Source organism: Ictalurus punctatus, chromosome 6 (assembly GCF_001660625.3).
Source record: "Ictalurus punctatus breed USDA103 chromosome 6, Coco_2.0, whole genome shotgun sequence".
Lineage (NCBI taxonomy): Eukaryota > Metazoa > Chordata > Actinopteri > Siluriformes > Ictaluridae > Ictalurus > Ictalurus punctatus.
In genome coordinates this window covers 30,788,650-30,809,396 of record NC_030421.2, presented here as the reverse complement: position 1 = coordinate 30,809,396, position 20,747 = coordinate 30,788,650, and the positions used below count along the sequence as shown (strand labels likewise).

Below are 20,747 nucleotides of genomic sequence, written 5' to 3'. Positions count from 1 at the left end.
AAGGTTGTGATATATATATATATATATATATATATATATATATATATATATATATATATATATATATATATATATATAAATACATCGTGATGCACCACAATATCATAAATGGATCAAAAATGATTAAATCAGCACAAGAGACAGAGTGAATGCACAAGTTCAGTGTCAAAGAAACCTGAGTTTAAAAAACTAATAAAACACGAGATACAGTTAAAAGGGAATCTAAAACAAGAGTAGATTAGGGACTTCTAAAGCAGCAAAACAAGTGGGTATACAAGTGTATACTAATATTGATCCTTAGAAGTCGTTATAAGCAATCAGCCCTGGGGAAAAAGTAAGTATACAGCGTATACATACATATGGCCCTGACTACACCACTGCTCTACTTGGATGTTTCAGCATTATGGAGTGTTCAAATGTACCCAGTATTCGGATAATCTCCCCTATTTAAAAAAAAAAACACACACGCGCGCCTTAAAGGTTCAGTTTGTGTGCATTTTAAAATGTGCAACTATAATTGCATAATTCCCGCATCCACCCATTTACATTGCACTTTTCATTCTTAGGGAAGGCATTCCTGTGTTAATTAGCAAGGACATCCATAGTTGATAAACTGGCCATGCCGACTAGCCCAAATGGCTTTAAAATATCACTAAAATGGCTTTAAATAGCATGTCTCATAATAACTACAATGTCCCACAGTGCACTGCTGTAGAGTTTAATGATTAATAACCAATCAATCGATCAAACAGAATGTTTTTAATTTTTTTTTTTTTAATATCCGGCTTTCATTATATACCGCACAAATATATATGCAAATAAGTTACATTCAACTACAGTTTCTCTCGTACATTTTTAGGGACCAGCCGGACCACGCGGTTTCCCAGGAACCCCTGGAGATCCTGGAGCTAAAGGAGAAAAAGTGAGTGCAATGATTACATTATCAATCATGCATTATAAAGCCTAAGTCCAGGCCTGGTGAAACACAGCAGTATCCAGTGGTACCTTGGCATTTATTAATGGGTGGCTGGTGGAAAGTGCATGTTTATTTTATAATGGTGTTCTTATCCATATTGAAATGCTTCTGTGGTTGAAGTAACAACATGGACAACACTGCAAGTTACAGTGATTTGAGCCTGGGATTGGAAATTATGTAAAAGATATAAAAGATTTCATGTAGATGAACTGCTAATATCTCATTTCAGGGTGACCGTGGTGAAAGTGTTCCCGGACCCAGGGGACCACCAGGACTTCCAGGACCTCCAGGACCTCCCTCTCGCTCAGACAGCCCTGTGAGTATTCAGTGAACCGTGTCAAACTTGTGGTGGCTTGTGCCAAACTTTCTGTTCAAAAATATGTTTGTAATCAACACTCTTTATTTTATATGCAGACGTTTTTGGACATGGAGGGCTCTGGCTTTGGTGATCTAGAGGGTGTACGGGTAAGTGTTAGAAACGCAGGGTCTCTCATTTTGCAGGTAGTGTCCATGTGAATTTCTATTTGATTGTGGCTTAACAGCATGCCATATAATAAAATTGCGTTGTTTAATTTTGTATAGTGTGATGTAGAATGTCATTAGTTAAACAGTTTAGCATGCATTCTCGAGTATTTCCATGATCTTTAAATCTATTTAGCAATTTAAGCCACTCACTGGGCCAGTAATAACTAAATAACATTTTTATATATACAGTACGAAGAATGTTATGTTTTGTCACATTTCACGAACAAGTATACAATTGTTCTCCTATTTGAACAAAATTTTTAATGTTTTAACATCACTAGTGAAGATTTCACCTATGAGCTGTAATGTTTTGTTCTCATATCACACGTAAAATGTTTTATTCAAGTCTGGCTAGGTCACGATTTCAAGGCAGAGACGGATGCATGTGCAGATTTACTTTTAATAAATTTTATAACAAAACAAGAACTATGGAACTTGTGGCAAGGTACAAGTGGCTATATACACGAGAGCTCGTTAACAGGAACGTGATTCAGGTGAAGGTGGTCATGTGACTGATGCAGTGAGGTGCAGTGGCTGCTGGGAACTGTAGTTCAGAGTTCCTTCTCTGATTTACATGACAGGCTAACATCTGGATATGTTTAAATGCAAAGTGTCTGTTATAATGCAAGAGAGTTACATGATGGTTACTACATACCATTTATCTATATATCTAACATTGCCATAAAATGAATTACCAATATTCTAAAAATAACCACGTATCAAATGAAAATCTTTCTTTTGTGAAAAATGCTGATTTTTTCACTGCTGATTTCCATCCAGCCTTGATAGTGTATTTCTGGTGTTTTATTCCATCTCTGTCTTTTAGGGACTGCCTGGTATTCCTGGTCCTCCTGGTCCACCTGGCCCACCCGGACCCCCAGGACCTGTAGGTCTCACTAATGTTTCACATGCTACTGTTTCTGGTGTGTCTGGACCTTCTGGTCCACCTGGAAAGGACGGCGCTCCAGGACAACCGGTATTGATGTCCTGTAATCTGTAATAATGATAGTATACCATTGTTTCATCTCCAAATTTGCCTGAACCTGGCTATGTCTTTGAGAAACCTCTGCCTTTAACCATACATTTTTAGAAATGCAGCATTTGTTCTTTAAAATACCTAAATATTGTAACCTACAGGGACTTCCAGGCCTCCCTGGTACTGAGGGAAAACCCGGCCTGCCTGGCCCTAAAGGAGAGAAGGTAGGAGAGCATTAGCACCTTAATCCTCAGATTTCTACTAGTTTTTATTTTTTTTTGACAAGTTGTGGGTTTGCATCATTAGTTTCCACGGATAAGAAGAATTTGCATGTTAAAATTAAACATCATGATGCTAATCCCCTGAGGGAATTATAAATGCATGCCAGACCTAATTCTGCTTCTGTAAGGCCGCTGAAATGTTACTTGGGCATGTGATATTAAACACACTCACGTCATGCTCTGCAGGGTGATACCGGCGAGCTCGGCTTACCTGGAGTTGTGGGAGAAAAGGTTAGAACACGCGCACACACACAACAAGCACACACACATACATGCGCATGCTGATGCAAACCAGTGAAATACTTGGGGAAACCTGTACATTTTGAGAGCAGCAGCGCATTCCCAAGATCTTAGTGATGTATTATTGTGTTATTCAGAGCATACAGTGTGTTTTTCACCACTCATGATTAAAGAAAATTTTATTTCGTCAGTCAGGCTAGCATTTTTATATACTTAAATGTAAGTATAGTCTTCAAAAACATATTCAGTATCTCCAGTTCAGGATTTTCCTATGCGTCTGTTTTCTTTAGCTTCTATAATTCTATTTCCTTCAGGTTTTCTTTCTCTCTCTCGTGCTCATTGTCTGTGATAAAACACCCTCAGTCTGACACGTAGAGTAGGGGTTGCTCTGTTGGAGCTTTTTTTATATGGAATCATGGATGTGCGGAGTTATTCTTTTTGGATATTTTCATGTTTGGATGTTATTTGTGATCAAACTGGAATGGTTGTGTTTGCGAATTTCAATACTAATTTTTTCATCTTTACTTGCATCTTAACTGTACGTTTGATCTAACGCGTGTAATGTTAGTGATCTGACTGAATACTGCTGATATAAGCTTATTATTACAATTATTCATTTTCATTTTCTCTGTACATGTATTTCCCAGTTGATCGTTGTATCTCCTTTAGTCATGTCACCTGTATACCTTCTCTGTGATTAGGCAAAAATCTAATAGCTGAATCAGAGCTTATCATTTAAACCAGCTCATTATACTTGACCAATAACTATATACAACTTTATACAACAGATGCTTGCAGCTTCAAAAATCATAATTTTAAAGTATCTTACATTTACATTTACATGTATTCATTTAGCCGACGCTTTTATCCGAAGCGACTTACAAATGAGAAAATACAAGCAAAGCGATATATATCAAGCAGAGAACAATACAAGTAGTGCTACTATACAAGATCCGTTAATTGAGTTTCAGAAGAAGCAAAGTGCACAGAGTAGAGGTGTAAGTGCCAGAGTAATTTTTTTTATTTTATTTTATTTTATTTTATTTATTTTTTTTTTATGGGTTGGTTAGGTGTTCACGGAAGAGGTGGGTCTTTAGCTGTTTTTTGAAGATGGTGAGAGATTCTGCGGTCCGGATTGAGGTTGGAAGTTCATTCCACCACTGAGGAACAGTTAGTTTGAATGTTCTTGAAAGGGATCTTGAGCCGCGGTGAGTAGGCTCTACTAAGCATCGGTCGTTGATTGATTGCAGATTCCATGAGGGAACGTTGAGGTAGGAGTGTGCTGTTCCAGACAAGATCTTGTAGGTGAGCATCAAGGCCTTGAATTTGATGCGGGTGGCTACAGGAAGCCCGCGGAGGGAGATGAACAGGGGTGTGACATGGGTTCTCTTGGGCTGGTTGAAGACGAGTTGTGCTGTTGCATTCTGAATCATCTGAAGGGGTTTGATGGAGCTGGCCGGGAGGCCTGAAAGTAGGGAGTTGCAGTAGTCCAGTTTTGAGATAACAAGAGCCTGGACTCGTATCTGTGTAGCCTGTTCGGTGAGGTGGGGTCTGATTTTCTTGATGTTGTACAGGATGAACCTACACGACCGTGCAGTTGTTGAGATGTGGTCTGTAAAGGTCAAGATGACATCGAGAATCACCCCAAGGTTGCTGGCCGTCCTGGTTGGCTTGAGTGTGGTTGAGCCGAGCTGTACAGTGAGGTTGTGGTTGATTGAGGGGCAGGCTGGGATGACGAGAAGTTCAGATTTTGCCAGGTTGAGCTTAAGGTGGTGTTCCCTCGTCCAGACGAGATGTCCGACAGGCAAGCAGAGATACGTGCAGAAGCGGATGGATCGTCAGGCTGGAAGGACAAATAGAGCTTGGTTTCATCAGCATAGCAATGATATGAGAAGCCATGAGACTCAATCACCTGCCCTAGAGATGTAGTGTAGATAGAAAAGAGCAGTGGACCCTGAACTGACCCCTGTGGAACGTCAGTTGTGAGTTGCTGAGTTTCAGAAGTACCTCCCCGCCATGATACCTCAAAGGATCTGTCTGAGAGATAGGATTCCATCCAGCGCAGAACCATTCCGTTGATGCCCAGTCTGGAGAGAGTTGACAGGTGGATCTGATGGTTCACAGTGTGGAAAGCAGCAGAGAGGTCGAATAGGATGAGGACAGATGATCTAGAGGTTGCTCTTGCTAGTTGTAAGGCTTCAGTGACGGAAAGCAGAGCAGTCTCCGTGGAGTGATTGCTCTTGAAGCCAGACTGCTTGGTGTCCAGGAGGTTGTTCTGTGTGAGAAAATTGGAGAGTTGATTAAAAATGGCTCTTTCAAGAGTTTTGGAAAGAAAAGGGAGGAGGAAAACAGGTCTGTAGTCAACCAAAGCAGGGTTAAGTGATGTTTTTTTAAGGAGTGGGGTAACCTGGGCCTGCTTAAATGAGGTAGGGTATGTGCCAGTAGAGAGGGATGTGTTAAGGTAATAGTGTGGGAGAGATGCACTGAATCAGGTGAGAAAGGACTCGGGTCAAGAGGACAGGTTGTGGGAATGGCTAGAGAGGAGGAGTTTAGAGACATCAGTCTCTGAGAGAGGAGAGAATGAAGTCAGTCTCTAAAATCTTAGAGATTTTAGCTTGGGCGCTAATGGACTCGGTGTGTAATTATGTATCATATCAGATTGGGTTGTTAATTCTGTAGTTCATTTCATCTTGTCCTTCATCATAATGTGCAAGTTTCTGACCTTTTTGTTTTGCTCCCTTTTAAGTTTGTGAAACATTAAACTAGACATTTTTGCTTAAATAACTTGTGATTCCCTGTGGTAGTCTGCCAAAGCTTTCTTGTAATCAGTAAAATATTCTATTTTATTTAGATTTAATTATTAATGTTCCTTCTGGGGGCACAGTGACTTAGTGGTTCATATCCAGGGTTGGGGGTTCGAATCCTGCCTCCACCCTGTGTGCACGGAGGTTACATGGTCCCCACATGCTTTGTGGGTTTTCTTCAGGTAATCCAGTTTCCTCCCCCAGTCCAAAGAGTAGTAGCGTTGTAGGCTGATTAGCACTTCCAGATTGTCTGTAGTGTGTGAATGTGTGTGATGTGTACATTTACGGTAGGTATGCACCTGGTCCAGGGTGTCCCCTGCAACAAGCGGTATGAAATTAAATGAAATTAAAGTGATAGAAAAGCCTGCCAAACACACATCTAGTTAACCAAAAGTTTCTTTACCACCATTATTTAAACTCTCAGAATAGAATAGGCAAGTCTGCGAATAAAAATGGTGTAAGGGAAAACAGAGGTCGTAATACAATAGCTAAAGTCTTGTTGGTATGAAATGTTTCAGACTTTCCTTTAATTCCACATATTATATATTCATTTCCTGCATTTCCACAGGGTGCACAGGGGCTTCCTGGTTATCCAGGAGCACCCGGACAGACTGGCCTCGCTGGCCTTCCAGGACCAATGGGACCTGTGGGACCACCTGGGCCTCCAGGGCCGAGCTACCATGCTGGATTTGTGAGTATAATAATAATACTGATATAAATTTGTATAAAGTACCTAATACTTTTTTTGTTTAATCCTTTTGATATTTTATTGAGATTTCTAAAGTCTGAGGGTACTTTACACACAAAAAAAAGCACTTTTATGTAAATCAAGCAATAGAATGAGCAATTAAGCAACAGAATGAAAAGAATTATAAAATAGGGGGAAATAAAATAAATAAAAAAAAACAATAATAAAGGCAATCAGGAAAAATACACATAGAAAATGAAACACATTTAGATAAATACAGACTTGTTAATGGTATTTAAGAAAAAAAAACTGTAGTAATATACATATTAAATCTGTATTTTCAGATGAAAACCTGTTTGCTGTTTTTTTTTTTTTTTAATAATAATAATACTGGAAGTGATCATGTGTGTATCTAATTTTGCTGCTTTTGTGACAATGTTATGTTTTGAGTATCTTTGTGCTGTGTTGGTTTTGGGTGGACCGGGACTGTTATGAGAATTGCATTTCGCTCTTTGTTCAGGACGACATGGAGGGTTCAGGTGTAAACTTTTTCGGTGGCGTGCCTGGAGTCAGAGGACCTGAAGGCAAACAGGTTAGTGCCCTCTTAGTCAATTGTTGATATGTCATTATTGTTTACTCTATTTGCAGTGCTTTTTAAATTAATGGATTTTGTATCACTGTAATTATTTTTCAGGGTCCACCTGGTCTACCAGTAAGTTCCTTTGTTCATATTTTAATACTGGAGTAATTCTTTGTCAAATGATATTCTTGTTTGATTATGTATGTATGGTGTAGATGACATTTTGAGTTTTGTTGTGTGTGTGTGGTGTTCTGTAGGGTCAGCCTGGTATACCTGGGCAGAAAGGAGAGAAAGGCAGCGAGGGGCTTCCGGGAATATCTGGCCATCCTGGACTTGATGGATTTCCTGGACCACAGGTAGGGGTGTGAAGCAAAAAAAAAAAAAAAAAAAAAAAACAAAACAATGATAAACGGTAAACATTATACCATTAATGTTCTTCTATCTCAGTAAAGATGATGATATACAGAAAAAAAATATTCCCATGTAAACACAATTTTTGCATACATAGCATGTGAATATAAAAAAAAGACTCTTCTTAGCAAATAATTGACCATTGTGTTATTTACAGAATGAAGCACATAGGAACATAACCAGTGACACGGTTGTGTGTTGCCGTTCCCATCACACAAGCTTATTATTTTCAAATAAAAGCACGTATTTGATTTCTCTTATACCACAGTCTGCACTAACAATTTTATTATTTAATAAAGAATGATAGACTTTTTATCCATTTACAGTCGGCCCTCCACATTTGCAGGTTTAACGTTCGTGGATTTGATTATTTGCGAGTTTGCCATCGATAATTAAATAATTAAATTTAGTAAGTCGTAAATACATAAAATATATTTTTTATCTAGTTATCATTTACTAGCATAAATATATACACATATTTATTATTACATTCTAAGTTACATTTTGTAAAAAGTTTCAGTGCACTAAAGAGGTGTGGACTACGCGCTCTTTTTGAGGATGCCACACCCTTTGTCTCTGTACTAGCCAGCCTCACTCGCCTGTTTTGTCTCTTGTGCGGTCTATCTCATGTTTCTCTCCTCTTTTTGCATCTATAAAGTACAATAAAATATTGACTGTAGTCATGGGTCCAAAGCGTAGTGCTTCTAGTGCTTCTGAAAGTGCTTCCAAGAGGCAAAAGAACATGAAAACCTTACAAGAAAAGGTCAAATTATTAGATATGCTGCAACAGCTGTCAGCTGCTGCAGTTGTCCACCATTACAGCATTCTGTATTTTTTATTTTTTTAAAAAATTTTTTGTGTATTAAATATGGGGCCTAGCAATATTAGAGTTTTTTTTCCACATTTGCGGGGATTAAGTGTGCAGGACCACCGTGAATGTGGAGGGCTGACTATATAGTTAGATTTAATATTGTGGAACATCTGTGATAAGAAGAAATTGTAGCTGCTTATGTTACTGAGAAACCAAAAAGCTCGCAAACCTCACAGAAAACTTCCCTTCATTTCAACAATTACACATTATTTAAAAAACATTTTTCATACAAGTCCCTGTGTAAGCTGTTACTATAAAAAAAAAATATATATATATATAAAATAACGAGCACATTCATATACTTCTATGCTATACCTTACAGCCAGAACTACTGTTAGAGCTGCTGTTATAGAAAATTAATGAATCGGAATAGAGAATTCAATAGTGCTGTGGTATAAATTGCATTTATTGTCTCTTTCTTGAAACTAAGTTGTAGATACAAAGCAAATATGTAGGGTTATCAGTACGTCAGATCTTATGCCTGTGTAGAAAATGCACTAATGATGCATGCCATATGTTTTACTGAATCCCCTCTTGTGTCATTTTGGGCCAAAACATTCATTATCATAACCCAGATCAATCTGGTATAGACACATTTCATAGAGCCACACATCATTAGGACAAGCACTGTGAATCTTGTAATGAGCAATCAAGCCTGGAAACTGACTGCAGATTTGTTTTGTTTTTTTCCACAGGGAGCGCAGGGAGAGCGTGGATTTAAAGGAGAAAGAGTGAGTATCCTCAGATGTTAACAAACATGTAAGATCCTGATGGTGACTCAGATGTAATTGGTTTGATTGTGTTTATGTAATAGGGTGATCCAGGTCGTGATGGTGTTGGCCATCCAGGCCTTCCAGGACCACCTGGACCTCCAGGACAAATTATCTATCGGTCTGCAGATGGTGTAAGTAAAATATATAAATAAAGTTTCCAGTGACTCTAGTGCACCTACAGTGCCCTTCACTAGTATTGGCACCCTTGGTAAATATGAGCAAAGAAGGCTGTGATTGGTCTTTATTGTTTAACCTTTTGATATTTTGTTTAACAGGTGTACTACAAAAATGTAAAATATCATTGGGAATATACTTCAAATATATTTTTCTCATAGGAATTCATAAGGGTGCCAATAATTGTGGCACACATATATTTTGCAATTGTTTGATATCCATGAGAGCAGGGTATTTCTGTGTTGTTGTTTTTTTTTTTTTTTTTTTTTTTTTTTTTTAACGAAAGCTCAAAAGGTTAAACAATAAAGACAAATTTTCACAGCCTTCTTTGCTCATATTTACCAAGGGTGCCAATATTAACGAGTAATTTCTAGCAATTAATTGCATCATAGTTCATATCTGTTCACATTCATATTTGTTCAGTGAAACAGAAACAGTTTATAACCAGCGATTTTAAAATACCAACTTCTTTTTTTCCACTGCGCACCTACCAGTTTAACACACTGTTTTGATTTGTAACTGTGTTATTATTGCTGATCCTTTCATAGAAAATAAGCGCTCAAGCAGATTTTTTCTCCTGTGTTTGTTTGAGGGAGAGAATTAAAAAGATATGCCAGACATTAGTGAGCACAAAAAGTGAAAGCAGCATAACATGAAGGAATAACTTCTGAAACTTTGTGTGTTTACCCTTACTGACAAAACTGTAAAGCACAGAAGAAGTCAAACCTGACATTTATCTCCCCAATTGAGATATGAAAGGATTTTAGGCTTTTGCTGTTGCGGCACAGCACTTAGATTATCTTTATGCACCACACAGGCCACAATTTTTAACGTCCTTTATGTAATTGATGTATAATGTGTATGTTAATGAATTACTGTCTTTACAGTCTGGCATCCCTGGTCAAGCAGGATTCCCAGTAAGTACAGTCTGACAGTATAATTACTGAGTCACTGATGTTAAGGGGCAAATTGTTAAAGGATGTGAAAGGACAAAAGGTCAAAAAATAAATTTACACACATTTTCTAATTATGAACGTAGTGGCTATGAGCCAAGACAAGTTGCTGTCCAAGTTTGACTTTTTTTTTTTTTTTTTTAACTTTGTAGGAATAGGGTTATACAGCTTATGAGTAATAACCACCACTGAGCATCATGTAAACCTTACACTAAAATCTTAGGTTTCCTTCATAAAATGTTGTTGGCTAACTTTAAATATATAAAATTTACTCTGGTTCATTTCCATAGCAAACTAGTGTATTATAATAGTGGCTCTTGAAATGAGCTGCATCATTGTATAACCAAAGAAGTATCATTTGTATTTCAAATAAAGACATGTGACAAATTAAAGGGGGGAAAAAAACAACAAAGTTTTTTTTAGTATGTTTTTTTGGCTACTGCATACTGCCCACAATTCCATACATAACAACACTAGTACAGAACGATCATTTTGTTACAGATAGATATTGGGTACAGTGTTTGGGCAGCTATTGTGGTTCATTGGGTACACTTGATAGTCTCCAGTATATTTAATTCAGTTGAAAATGTCTAAAATTTATATTTATAGTATTTTTACAATACATACTTCTGTGAGCAACACAAGAAACCTCGAGAGGAACCACGACTTAGCCTGGGAAAGTCATCCTCTTCTTGCCTGCACTGTGACGCATGACTGAGTTTTATATCAGATAGTATGTCACAAGGAAATATAAATTAATGGCTAGTAAGGGCACAAATGCACTAGTCAGTGGGTTGAGTCAGTAAAATCATAACTCCTAGGTGACAGAGAAGGTTGATCAAAGTCAGCAGTGGTAGATGTATGTATACGCTGAGTGGGAGCAGGTGCTTCTGGGCCTCAGGATTGACTGAAATGGCATGAGTGGTAATAAACTCATGTCACTGCAGATAAAACTGCAGATAGAGACTGGTGAAAACCAACATAAAGTGTGTTTATAAAATGTTGGGCCATCATGAGGCACCAGACCAGTTTCAGTGTTGCTTGTCATAGATTCTGCAAGTCTCTGAAGATATACTAGATGGATGAACACCATTCTACCAAAATAATTCTAGCAAAATAATAATCAGTTGGCGTTTTGACGATCGTGGTGGAAAGCACTGTCAAAAACATTGCCCCAGAGTCTCCCATATGTGTTCAGTTGGGTTGATATCTGATACTTTTCTCATCAAACTATTCAGTGAGCCCTTGTGCCGTGAAATGTTTCATCATATGATAAAGGTGATCAGTTAGAAGTCCTATACTTTGCATTGATTTGCAGTAATGCCAAGTGCATTTAAACTAAGCTAGCCTTAAATGCCTAACACAGTATAACAGAACCAAAAAGAGTTTTCCATTTAATCTATTACCTGTCTGTGTATTTGATGGCTGAGCAGTCATATTGGATATAAGTAGAATTGTGTAGATATTTAAATGAATAAATGAAGGGTTTTTTTTTTTTTTACATAATGTTTGTCTTTATTCTGAAAAAGGGACCAATGGGACCGAAGGGTGAGAGAGGAGACCCAGGTGCTCCAGGAAATGGCATTAAGGTCAGTCACACAGTTTGAGGATGATTTGCCCCCCCCCCCCCCCCCCCCCCCAATTTTTTTTTTATCTTTTCCAATGAAATCTTTCTTTTTTTGTGGTATATTTAGAATAACCAAAAGAGACTAGAGCCATGGGTAATGTTTGTGAGGTTGCCCTGTTCTTGCCGCCACTTGAACACATTCTGTTTTTAGGGTGAGAAAGGGGAACCTGGTGTGGTTATTGGACCTGATGGAAGTCCTCTATTTCTTGGTGCGACAGCTGGGCAAAAAGTAAATGCTTAAAATGAGCTTTGTTAAGCTATGTATAGCTATGTAGAGCAGCATATTAACTTCACAGATTTCTTATTTCATGCATTTATTGTTGTTGCTTTCTCTAGGGGGAGAGGGGACCTGCTGGATCAGTTGGACCTCCTGTGAGTATATTATAGTTTTTTTTATATCTCTGCTTTGAAGAAATTACAATGTTGATATAATAAGTAACATTTCCCTCTGGCTGTGTGCTCACACAGGGACCATATGGTCCTCCCGGCATGAAGGGTGAGATCGGAATGCCAGGCAGGCCTGTAAGTCCTCCATTTATGAAGCTGAACATTGAAACGTTATTATTAGCTTTCTGGAATCTTACAGAAGGTACATCAGTTGTAGAAGTGTGAACTAAAATGGCGTTGTGATCATATCACTACAGGGTCGGCCAGGTATACTTGGAAGTAAAGGAGAAAAAGGAGAGTCGGGCTCAGGATACAGTTATCCTGTAAGGACAAAATGCATAAAATGTTAATTTGTATATTTTTGCATGTATCAATGTATGGAATCTTTTCTGGCTTGACAACTGAACTAATTTCTTCATAATTTGTTTTCTTCATATCTTTTAAGGGTCCACCTGGGCCTCCAGGTCCTCCAGGTCCCCCGGGACCCCTAGCATACCCTTCAGCTGTGGACAGATTTGGTGTATGGTTATTTGTTTTTTGTTTTTTTAGTATCAGATAAGCTGTTTATAATTCATGCATAAATGTTGCTTAGAACACTGCACTGCTGAACAAATTGATTATTGATTACATCTGAATTTTGAAAGCATAAGAAGTGCAATAAGGTTGCTATCTCGTTATGCTTCATTTTAGAGATATGAAGACTCTAGAACAGTGTACCCAGGTGAGCTGTTTTGCATATTTGCACTGATTTTACATTGTTTACACAGAGTCCAACTGGCAGAAGTTGTGCTAAATGTCAAAGAACTCAATCCCAGTAATGACTGGCCATTTCATTTGAACACCTACTTATTTCCTTTATTGCTAACAGTTTCCATTTTCAAAGCAGGTATTTATATATAGTTGTTTAGCTCATGATTCAGGAATAATACACACTGTGTTGGTAAATATATTGCTTACAGAGGCTATAGCCATCAACTAGCCTTCAATCCATAACCATCTGTCTCATTTTCAGGTTTTCCACTGACTGATTTAATGGCTTTATTTATGTAACTGTTGTTTTTTTCTAGGTGCGAAAGGAGAGAAGGGAGACCGTGGGGTCCCTGGTCTTCCTGGGACACCAGGTATCACTCCCTTTCTATCATATAAGCAATGTTTTGTATATAACTTCTAAGATATATATTTAGTGTCATGCAAATAACAAGTATAACCCATGAGATAATTCAAATAATAATAATTCAAAGGATTTGAAATATCCACCTGTTTACATTTACACTTATTTACATATTATTTTCTTTTTGTTTATCCTTCTGTAGGCAACTTTGACATTTACACTCTGAAGGTCGGTTCCTTTTTAATGGAGAATATATGCATATCACAATTGTTGAAGGTGTATTCTGAGAGCCGAGTCTTTGTGCTGTGCATGTTCACAGAACGAGCTGAAGGGTGAGCGTGGAGACACAGGACTGAAAGGAGAGAAGGGTGAGCCAGGTGTACAGTACGGTTCTCACTACGGAGGCGTGCAGGGACCACCAGGACCTCCTGTAAGACCTAGTGGGGAGGGTTTGGGAAACATATACACTGAGTTGCTGTTTGTTGTGCCTCCTCTGGCCTTCTGGAGTGTGAATTCGACACAGTGGTGGATGCATTAACTGTCTGAGTCTGAGAGTACATCCGAGTGTCAGACTGTAACTATACAGGAATTAAATGATGAAATGAACTGTTTAGATGTTTTTTTTTCTGTATATATCAGGGGTGCTTATGTCTGCACCACATTCCTCACTCCATCATATTGCCAGTATTGATTTTTACTACCTACACCAAAGAGGACAGCTTGTAATGTAATTTGCCTGGTTATGGCACTGTGTGCATACACAGATCTCCAGCCTTTATTCAGGCACAGGATTTGTCATTGCTTGGTTAAAGCCTTCGAACAGTTGCTCATGGAGCATTCCAGCTAGAGCCAGTATATTCTGCAAAAAGGATATCTTACTTAATTCATCTGCCAATTGAACAAGACTACTTCAAGCTTGAAATTAGTAAAAATGTTTACAAATATGATTTATCATGTTTAATATTTCATATTTTATTAGATCTGTGTTTGGTAATAATATATTTGCTTAATTCTAATCTTATAATAGGAATTACTAGATAAAATCTGACTCTATTCAAGTTGTTTTCACTTGTTGACATGTTGATTTTTGCAATGATGCTAGCACCTTCTTTCATGCCATGTTCAAAGGCACTCAGGTCACTTGTTCTGAACATTTCAACACTCAATTTAACACTGACTGATGCTATAAACTGTGCATTAACTGATTTATAGCACACATTTCAGTCTGTGACATATGGCTTGTGCAATTTGTGTAACCTATGCACCTGTTTTTTTAATGTTACAGAAAAATGTTTGTATGTCAGTAAAGAAAGCAACATATTATGTAACAGACCACTTTTCAGACAAATAACATAATTAAGGCTGCTGGGTTTGGCGTGCAAAAAAACAGAAGCAAGTGAGACAGTCAGAGTCTCTAGAAGAACCGTGGCTGGTTCTACAAGATGCTCAATAAAACTTACCTGCTAATTTCCTTATAAAACTGCACAAATACCTGAGAATACTTTTTTTTAAGCAAAGAGACATCACACCAAATACTGACTTTGTTTAGTACTGCTCGTTATAATATTTTATATGTAGAAACTTGAATTTCATTATTTTTAAAGGCATCTTTGCTATACAGCATTTCGTTTCATGTGTATAAGACATCTTTACAGTACTGTATGTGTAGGAAAAAACAATTATGTGTTGTTATAATGTAATGCAAGAGCTCCCTGCTTTCACAGAAGGATGTAGATGGCCAATCACAGATGATATTCTATATCCAATTAGGAAACATACAATTTGTATGAATTGATTCGCCAACAAGTGCTTAAAAAAATAAAAAATAAAATAAACCCTCTTCAAAGATAACTTTACAAGATGGGATTCTGTGAACGTCTGTGCCATGAATCTGGTATCTTTTATTCATTCTCATCATAATTTTTTATGAGAACATGTGTAATGATACAAACCCATTATAGGATCTATGTGAACTAGGAAAACTACATGTTTTAATAATGTATGTTTATTAGGCTTATTTATCACACAGATATGGCGAACCTGGTCCTAGCACATATGTCAGGAACACATGGATCAATGTCCTCGTGTCCAACAAAAAAACTCAATACAATAAGCAGGACATTTGTGACATTTTGTAGACGCCTCAGTCAACTGTAAGGCAAAATCAACAGAGTGTAATTGCACACTTTTCTATAAAGCTTATTCTCTACAGAGCAGCCTTCATTAAAATCAGTTATAAAATCAGAATATCAGCCATATTAATGCAAAATCTTTACTCATTCTGACAAGAGAGTTATTTGGGACAGCTTATTTAATAAGGACTTCATTTATTAACACATTTTCTTTGTTACTGAACTTACTATTTGTTCTGAAATTTTTGGTGCTTGATGTTACACCAGCTTTTAAACTGCAATTTAGGTCTCACGCAGAGTACATTTAGTAGGCTCCAAGCACAGCTTTAGTAAATTGAACATTAATTCCAGTTGCACAGTGAGCGTTATTTTGTGCCTGAGGCAAGGTGCATTTTGAGCTACACCTATCGATGTACATACATATGGTGCTGAGATTTTGTTTAGGCTAACCCTCTATTAGTACCCATGATTCAGCTCATAAGCAAATTATCACGACCTAATGAGATATTATTAGAGAAAGAAGACACTAGCATGCATATTTGTTGGACAAATCAGGTCCATCTGTATATGGTCTAAACCTAGTGATATCTTTACCTGTACCGTTCATTGCAGGGTCCTCGTGGAGATTCAATCAGAGGGCCTCCTGGTCCACAGGGTCCACCAGGACCTCAGGGTGTTGGTTATGATGGCCGTCCAGGAAACCCAGGACCACCAGGACCTCCCGGGCCACCTGGTTCACCCTCATTACCTGGCGCCCACAGACCTAGTAAGTAGAAATAAATAAATAAAAAATAAAAAATACTAAAATCTTGAATACAAGAATTTAATTCTCAGTTTAAGCTAGAGTCTGTTGTATTTCTTGATTGGGAGGATTGATGTTTTCCATGATTATTTTTTTTTACTTTTAGCAGTCAGCATTCCTGGCCCTCCTGGTCCTCCTGGTCCACCTGGGTTGCCTGGCCAGAATGCTGGAGTAAGTAAAATGCTTGGAGTGCTCAGTAACTCTCAGTTCCACAGGACAGTGCAATGTAAGATTTTACAAGATCTCATACTGAGTTTAAGCCTGAAAAACAGCAATGTCACAAGCTCTGCAAAAGCTTTAAGTCAGCACCCAGCTCCTACCTTTATGTAATTTCTACAGCTGAGCTGCTTTCAGTGTTGGTAAAAGACTCCATTAACAATAATATTCTGCCTTTTATAGGTGACAATACTGAGAACGTTTGACTTAATGCTCGCAACAGCACAGAGACAACCAGAGGGTGCTCTCATCTACATAATGGACAAAAGCGATCTCTATGTCAGAGTGCGTGATGGCGTCAGACAAGTCATGGTATGGTGCTTCTACCTGTAAGAAATAAAATAATGTCAATTCAACCGTACGCAAACAGAGCTGCATTTCTTTCACTCTTTTGAATATGAAATTTTGCTTTCTTCCAGCTTGGGACTTATAACCCCTTCTACAGAGATTCAGTAAGTAGATTTAAAAACAAATAACCTTTGGCTATTGCTCAAGCAACTGCATAAAAACTGCATGTAAGTGGACAGCTGAAATAGTAGAGCATCAGAGGAACAATTTGGCTTTCAGTGACACATATTACTATTGTACACTCTATTTACAGCACAATGAGGTGGCAGCGGTACAGCCTCCCCCAGTAGTGCAATACTCACAGAGCCACTCAGCAAATAATGGAGCAGAGCATTACTCCCATGTTGACTCTCCAATCCGGCAGCCAGATAGCCACGGGAGCGAGCATTCTCAGCCAGCCATTGATCCACAGTACAACACACACTACTCCTCACACCCAGACACCAGGTACCCACCTCACCCTGACTACAGATTTCCGGCACGCACTGATCGACCGTACATCCCTGTACAGCCAGAGAGGTATCCCATCCCCCCAGTCCTCAGACCCAGCACACCCATCCATCAGCCTGAGGATCATGTACACACATCGGGACCAGGGGTAAGCTTATAACCAAATACATTTTTTTTGTTTGTTTGTTAGTTTTAATAACTAATATGGCCCTTCAAAGGCAAAATATCTGTGTCAGAAACTGAGTATTTGTTTTTGTTGCCTTGTCATTTTGTTTAATGCATAAACATTCTATTTAAAATTTGTAGTTACTACCTGACAAAAAATAAACATTGAAGTCGTTTTTCTCTACTTCACACTTAGATGTTAACTGAATATTAATTATATCGTTATGTAAGGAATAAAACATGATGTTGCATGCTGTTATAGGAAAATGATCAATGATAATGATAATAATGAATTGGTGTGATGTGTCCCAAAGTGAAGCGGATTTACTAGTACCACCCTGAAGTTGATTATTTTCCTATAACAATATGCTGCAAGATGCTTTATTCCTCTTAAACCTCTTAATTTATATATATATATATATATATTGAACAAAGCTATACCTTAACTGACTTCTATGGTCCTGTGTCCTTAATAAATGCTGTAAATGTGTGTTTAATTCTGTTTTTTCTGGAGCTGCTTGTGCATGATACCATGTGGTTTCTCTGTGTGAACAGCTGCATCTGATCGCCCTGAACAGCCCTCAGGTGGGGAACATGAGGGGCATCCGTGGCGCAGACTTCCTGTGCTTCCAGCAGGCACGCGCTGCCGGCCTGAAGGGAACATTTAGGGCTTTCCTGTCCTCCAAACTGCAGGATCTCTATAGCATCGTTCGCAAATCTGACAGAAACACACTGCCCATTGTCAACCTCAAGGTATGTGTCCTCTTCATCCTCGTGTCCTTTTATAAATAGGTGTCGTCTAATTAATCCATCGATTTTAATTAAATACAACAGAATAAAGTCAGTTTTGCTTCATATTTACAAGGAATGTGTATGTGTTCAGTATCATTCCTGTCTCCCCACTAGACAAATGATAGGAACCCCATGCCAAAATATTTAAATTGATCAATTTTATAATCCACTCTTGTGTATGTTTTATTTTTCTTGACTTGTTTTTTGCTAATCGAATCCATTTTTTTTAGTTAGAGATTCCCACCTGCAGTCCTGGTGCTCTTTAGTGTTTTTTCGCTCTGCCCTCCTCAGCTAATTTCAGTTGCTGAATCGGGTGTGTTAGCATGGAAAGCAGTGAACTGAGCCATTTGGCTTCCCTGCGCTTGGTCATGGGTCAATGCTGTGCTGATGTTATTCTCCACAGGACCAAGTGCTGTTCAGCAGCTGGGAATCGCTGTTCGGTGATTCAGAGGGCAGGTTGAAGACCAGCATACCCATATATTCATTTGATGGCAGAGATATCCTCAGGGACAGTGCTTGGTGAGGCAGCTGACTTTGACTTTACATACAACAATCCTCACTGTTGATTTCAGCCACATTTCTTTCACCATGTTTGTACTTGTTTTGTGTAATTAGTTATAATGTGGTTTTGTTTGCCTAGATATGGATCTTATTCATTATTAGTTTTACTACTGTATACAGCGCCAATTATGGTGTATTAAATTAGTGCTTTAGATTAATATGAGGTTACTGCCTCTGATTTGTCATTCCACAGAAGTTAGATTTTAAAATAAAATTGTTTCCCCTAGGCCACAAACAACGTACCCAAACTGATGCATAAGCATTTCTGCGCTGTAACAACAACTAAGTCACCTTCACACAGGACAAAACGAATCCCCCACCCTCCTTGTTGCTTGACTCTGCATGTGGCGTCATGTTTTATTTCATTCTCTAGTATAATATTTCTCCTCCTGTGTGCGCTCTAGGCCAGAGAAGATGATCTGGCATGGCTCCAGTGGTAAGGGTCACCGTCAAATGGATAACTACTGTGAGACGTGGAGGACGTCGGATCTCGCCGTGATGGGTCTGGCCTCATCTCTGCAGGCTGGCCAGATCCTACAGCAGAAACCCAGCAGCTGCTCCAACAACTTCATAGTGCTGTGTATCGAGAACAGCTACATCACACAGTCTAAGAAGTAAATGATCCATCAGTCCTATATAGTGCAGACCACATTAGGTTAACTGTCTGGGCAGATTTTAAATTTTTTCCAATTTTCTACTCTGTTTATAACATGAAAAACAAAAAGAAATTTAAAAGACAGGGCCTGGGTCTGCATCGCAGAGAGGCTGCCCGCTGTCCTCTGGTTCCTTTTATAATGCCAACAAGACAGGCTGTTGGCGCTGTCTCCCGGCATTGGCACATATTTTCTAGGAGGGGTTTGAACCAGAGAGGACAGGAAATGCAGAGAGGCAGGGTTTTCAATTGTATTTTCCATATAAAATTGTATATGACATGTTTGTTGTTCCTGTTGGTTTTTATGTTTCTTTATTAAAAAAAAAAAATGTCTTAAGTGGTATATTTAACCAAGTTTTAGCTACATATTTTTGTGTAACACTGTTTTTCATTTATTGCTTCCATTTTCATTCGAGGATTTTTGAAAATTAAGGGGCAGACATGTCTAAAACCATTTTAGATTTTACAAAGAGAGTAAATATTTATTTTGTGCTAAAAACAAACAAACAAAAAAAAAACCTAAATCATGAATTTGAAACATAGAATACTGTTTTATTCTATTTTAGCCAGCACTTTTTTTTGCAGGATATGGCTTGTATATACATAGATAAAAGTGTGAACCTAAAATAGTCTTTTCCCAAACCATGCCCACAAAAGACTAGTTTTGTGACGCCTTGAATATTTCAGTATTTAGCCCCTGAAATACGTTTTTTACTGTATTTTTTTTTTCCAAACAAATGTCTATTGTATGTAGACTATGGGATCAAAATTATATGAAATATGATCAGTGGAAAATTAATATGGACTTTATTCTCTGTGTTAATGTTTTTGTTCATTCCAGACCATTTATACAGGAAATGTTTAAAAAAAAAAAAAAAAAGAAAAGTCTCCAGTATATTTCAGAGAACAAGGTGCTTTTAATTGAAAATCAGTACCATCTCAAACTACAGTCATTCACCACTCATTCAGTTGCTGCTTGCTGAAAATTTGACATGTACGTTCAGTACAGAGAGTAATTTATCAATGACGTGCTTTTAGAATACGTCTGTGTGAAATCTCAAACACTAACTCTACTGTACAGGTGGTGATATTATAAGTTTGGCCCTGTGGAACTCACATCCTTTTTGTAACTGTTATGTGCTTCACAATTTTTACATGGCACTGAATAAATGATTTTTCACCATTCACATGAAAAAAAAAAACATGGTATTGGTAGTACTTCTTGTGTAATAGATGTTATCTTTAGAGTTTT

General features: G+C 38.0%; 1 protein-coding gene across 9 annotated transcripts in view; it reads left to right on the top strand.

Annotated features, from left to right (window-relative positions):
- col18a1a (collagen type XVIII alpha 1 chain a) overlaps window positions 1–20,380 on the top strand; it is an 87,740-nt gene extending 67,360 nt beyond the window's left edge. For 8 of the 9 annotated variants that reach the window (XM_017470247.3, XM_017470246.3, XM_017470239.3 and 5 more), the window contains 31 exons: window positions 860–922; window positions 1,206–1,292; window positions 1,391–1,441; window positions 2,328–2,477; window positions 2,639–2,701; window positions 2,945–2,989; window positions 6,371–6,493; window positions 7,011–7,082; window positions 7,185–7,202; window positions 7,328–7,426; window positions 9,048–9,083; window positions 9,167–9,256; window positions 10,187–10,216; window positions 11,782–11,841; window positions 12,031–12,108; window positions 12,216–12,251; window positions 12,348–12,401; window positions 12,524–12,589; window positions 12,712–12,786; window positions 12,957–12,987; window positions 13,334–13,387; window positions 13,580–13,605; window positions 13,697–13,807; window positions 16,122–16,275; window positions 16,418–16,482; window positions 16,711–16,839; window positions 16,947–16,979; window positions 17,129–17,473; window positions 18,046–18,243; window positions 18,686–18,801; window positions 19,248–20,380. In XM_017470247.3, coding sequence (XP_017325736.1) covers window positions 860–922; window positions 1,206–1,292; window positions 1,391–1,441; window positions 2,328–2,477; window positions 2,639–2,701; window positions 2,945–2,989; window positions 6,371–6,493; window positions 7,011–7,082; window positions 7,185–7,202; window positions 7,328–7,426; window positions 9,048–9,083; window positions 9,167–9,256; window positions 10,187–10,216; window positions 11,782–11,841; window positions 12,031–12,108; window positions 12,216–12,251; window positions 12,348–12,401; window positions 12,524–12,589; window positions 12,712–12,786; window positions 12,957–12,987; window positions 13,334–13,387; window positions 13,580–13,605; window positions 13,697–13,807; window positions 16,122–16,275; window positions 16,418–16,482; window positions 16,711–16,839; window positions 16,947–16,979; window positions 17,129–17,473; window positions 18,046–18,243; window positions 18,686–18,801; window positions 19,248–19,461 — 2,772 coding nt within the window. In that variant the 3' untranslated portion in view covers window positions 19,462–20,380. The remainder of the gene's footprint in view (window positions 1–859; window positions 923–1,205; window positions 1,293–1,390; window positions 1,442–2,327; window positions 2,478–2,638; window positions 2,702–2,944; window positions 2,990–6,370; window positions 6,494–7,010; window positions 7,083–7,184; window positions 7,203–7,327; window positions 7,427–9,047; window positions 9,084–9,166; window positions 9,257–10,186; window positions 10,217–11,781; window positions 11,842–12,030; window positions 12,109–12,215; window positions 12,252–12,347; window positions 12,402–12,523; window positions 12,590–12,711; window positions 12,787–12,956; window positions 12,988–13,333; window positions 13,388–13,579; window positions 13,606–13,696; window positions 13,808–16,121; window positions 16,276–16,417; window positions 16,483–16,710; window positions 16,840–16,946; window positions 16,980–17,128; window positions 17,474–18,045; window positions 18,244–18,685; window positions 18,802–19,247) is intronic. The other variant, XM_017470241.3, reaches the window with a different exon arrangement.
- Window positions 20,381–20,747: the final 367 nt, after the last annotated feature.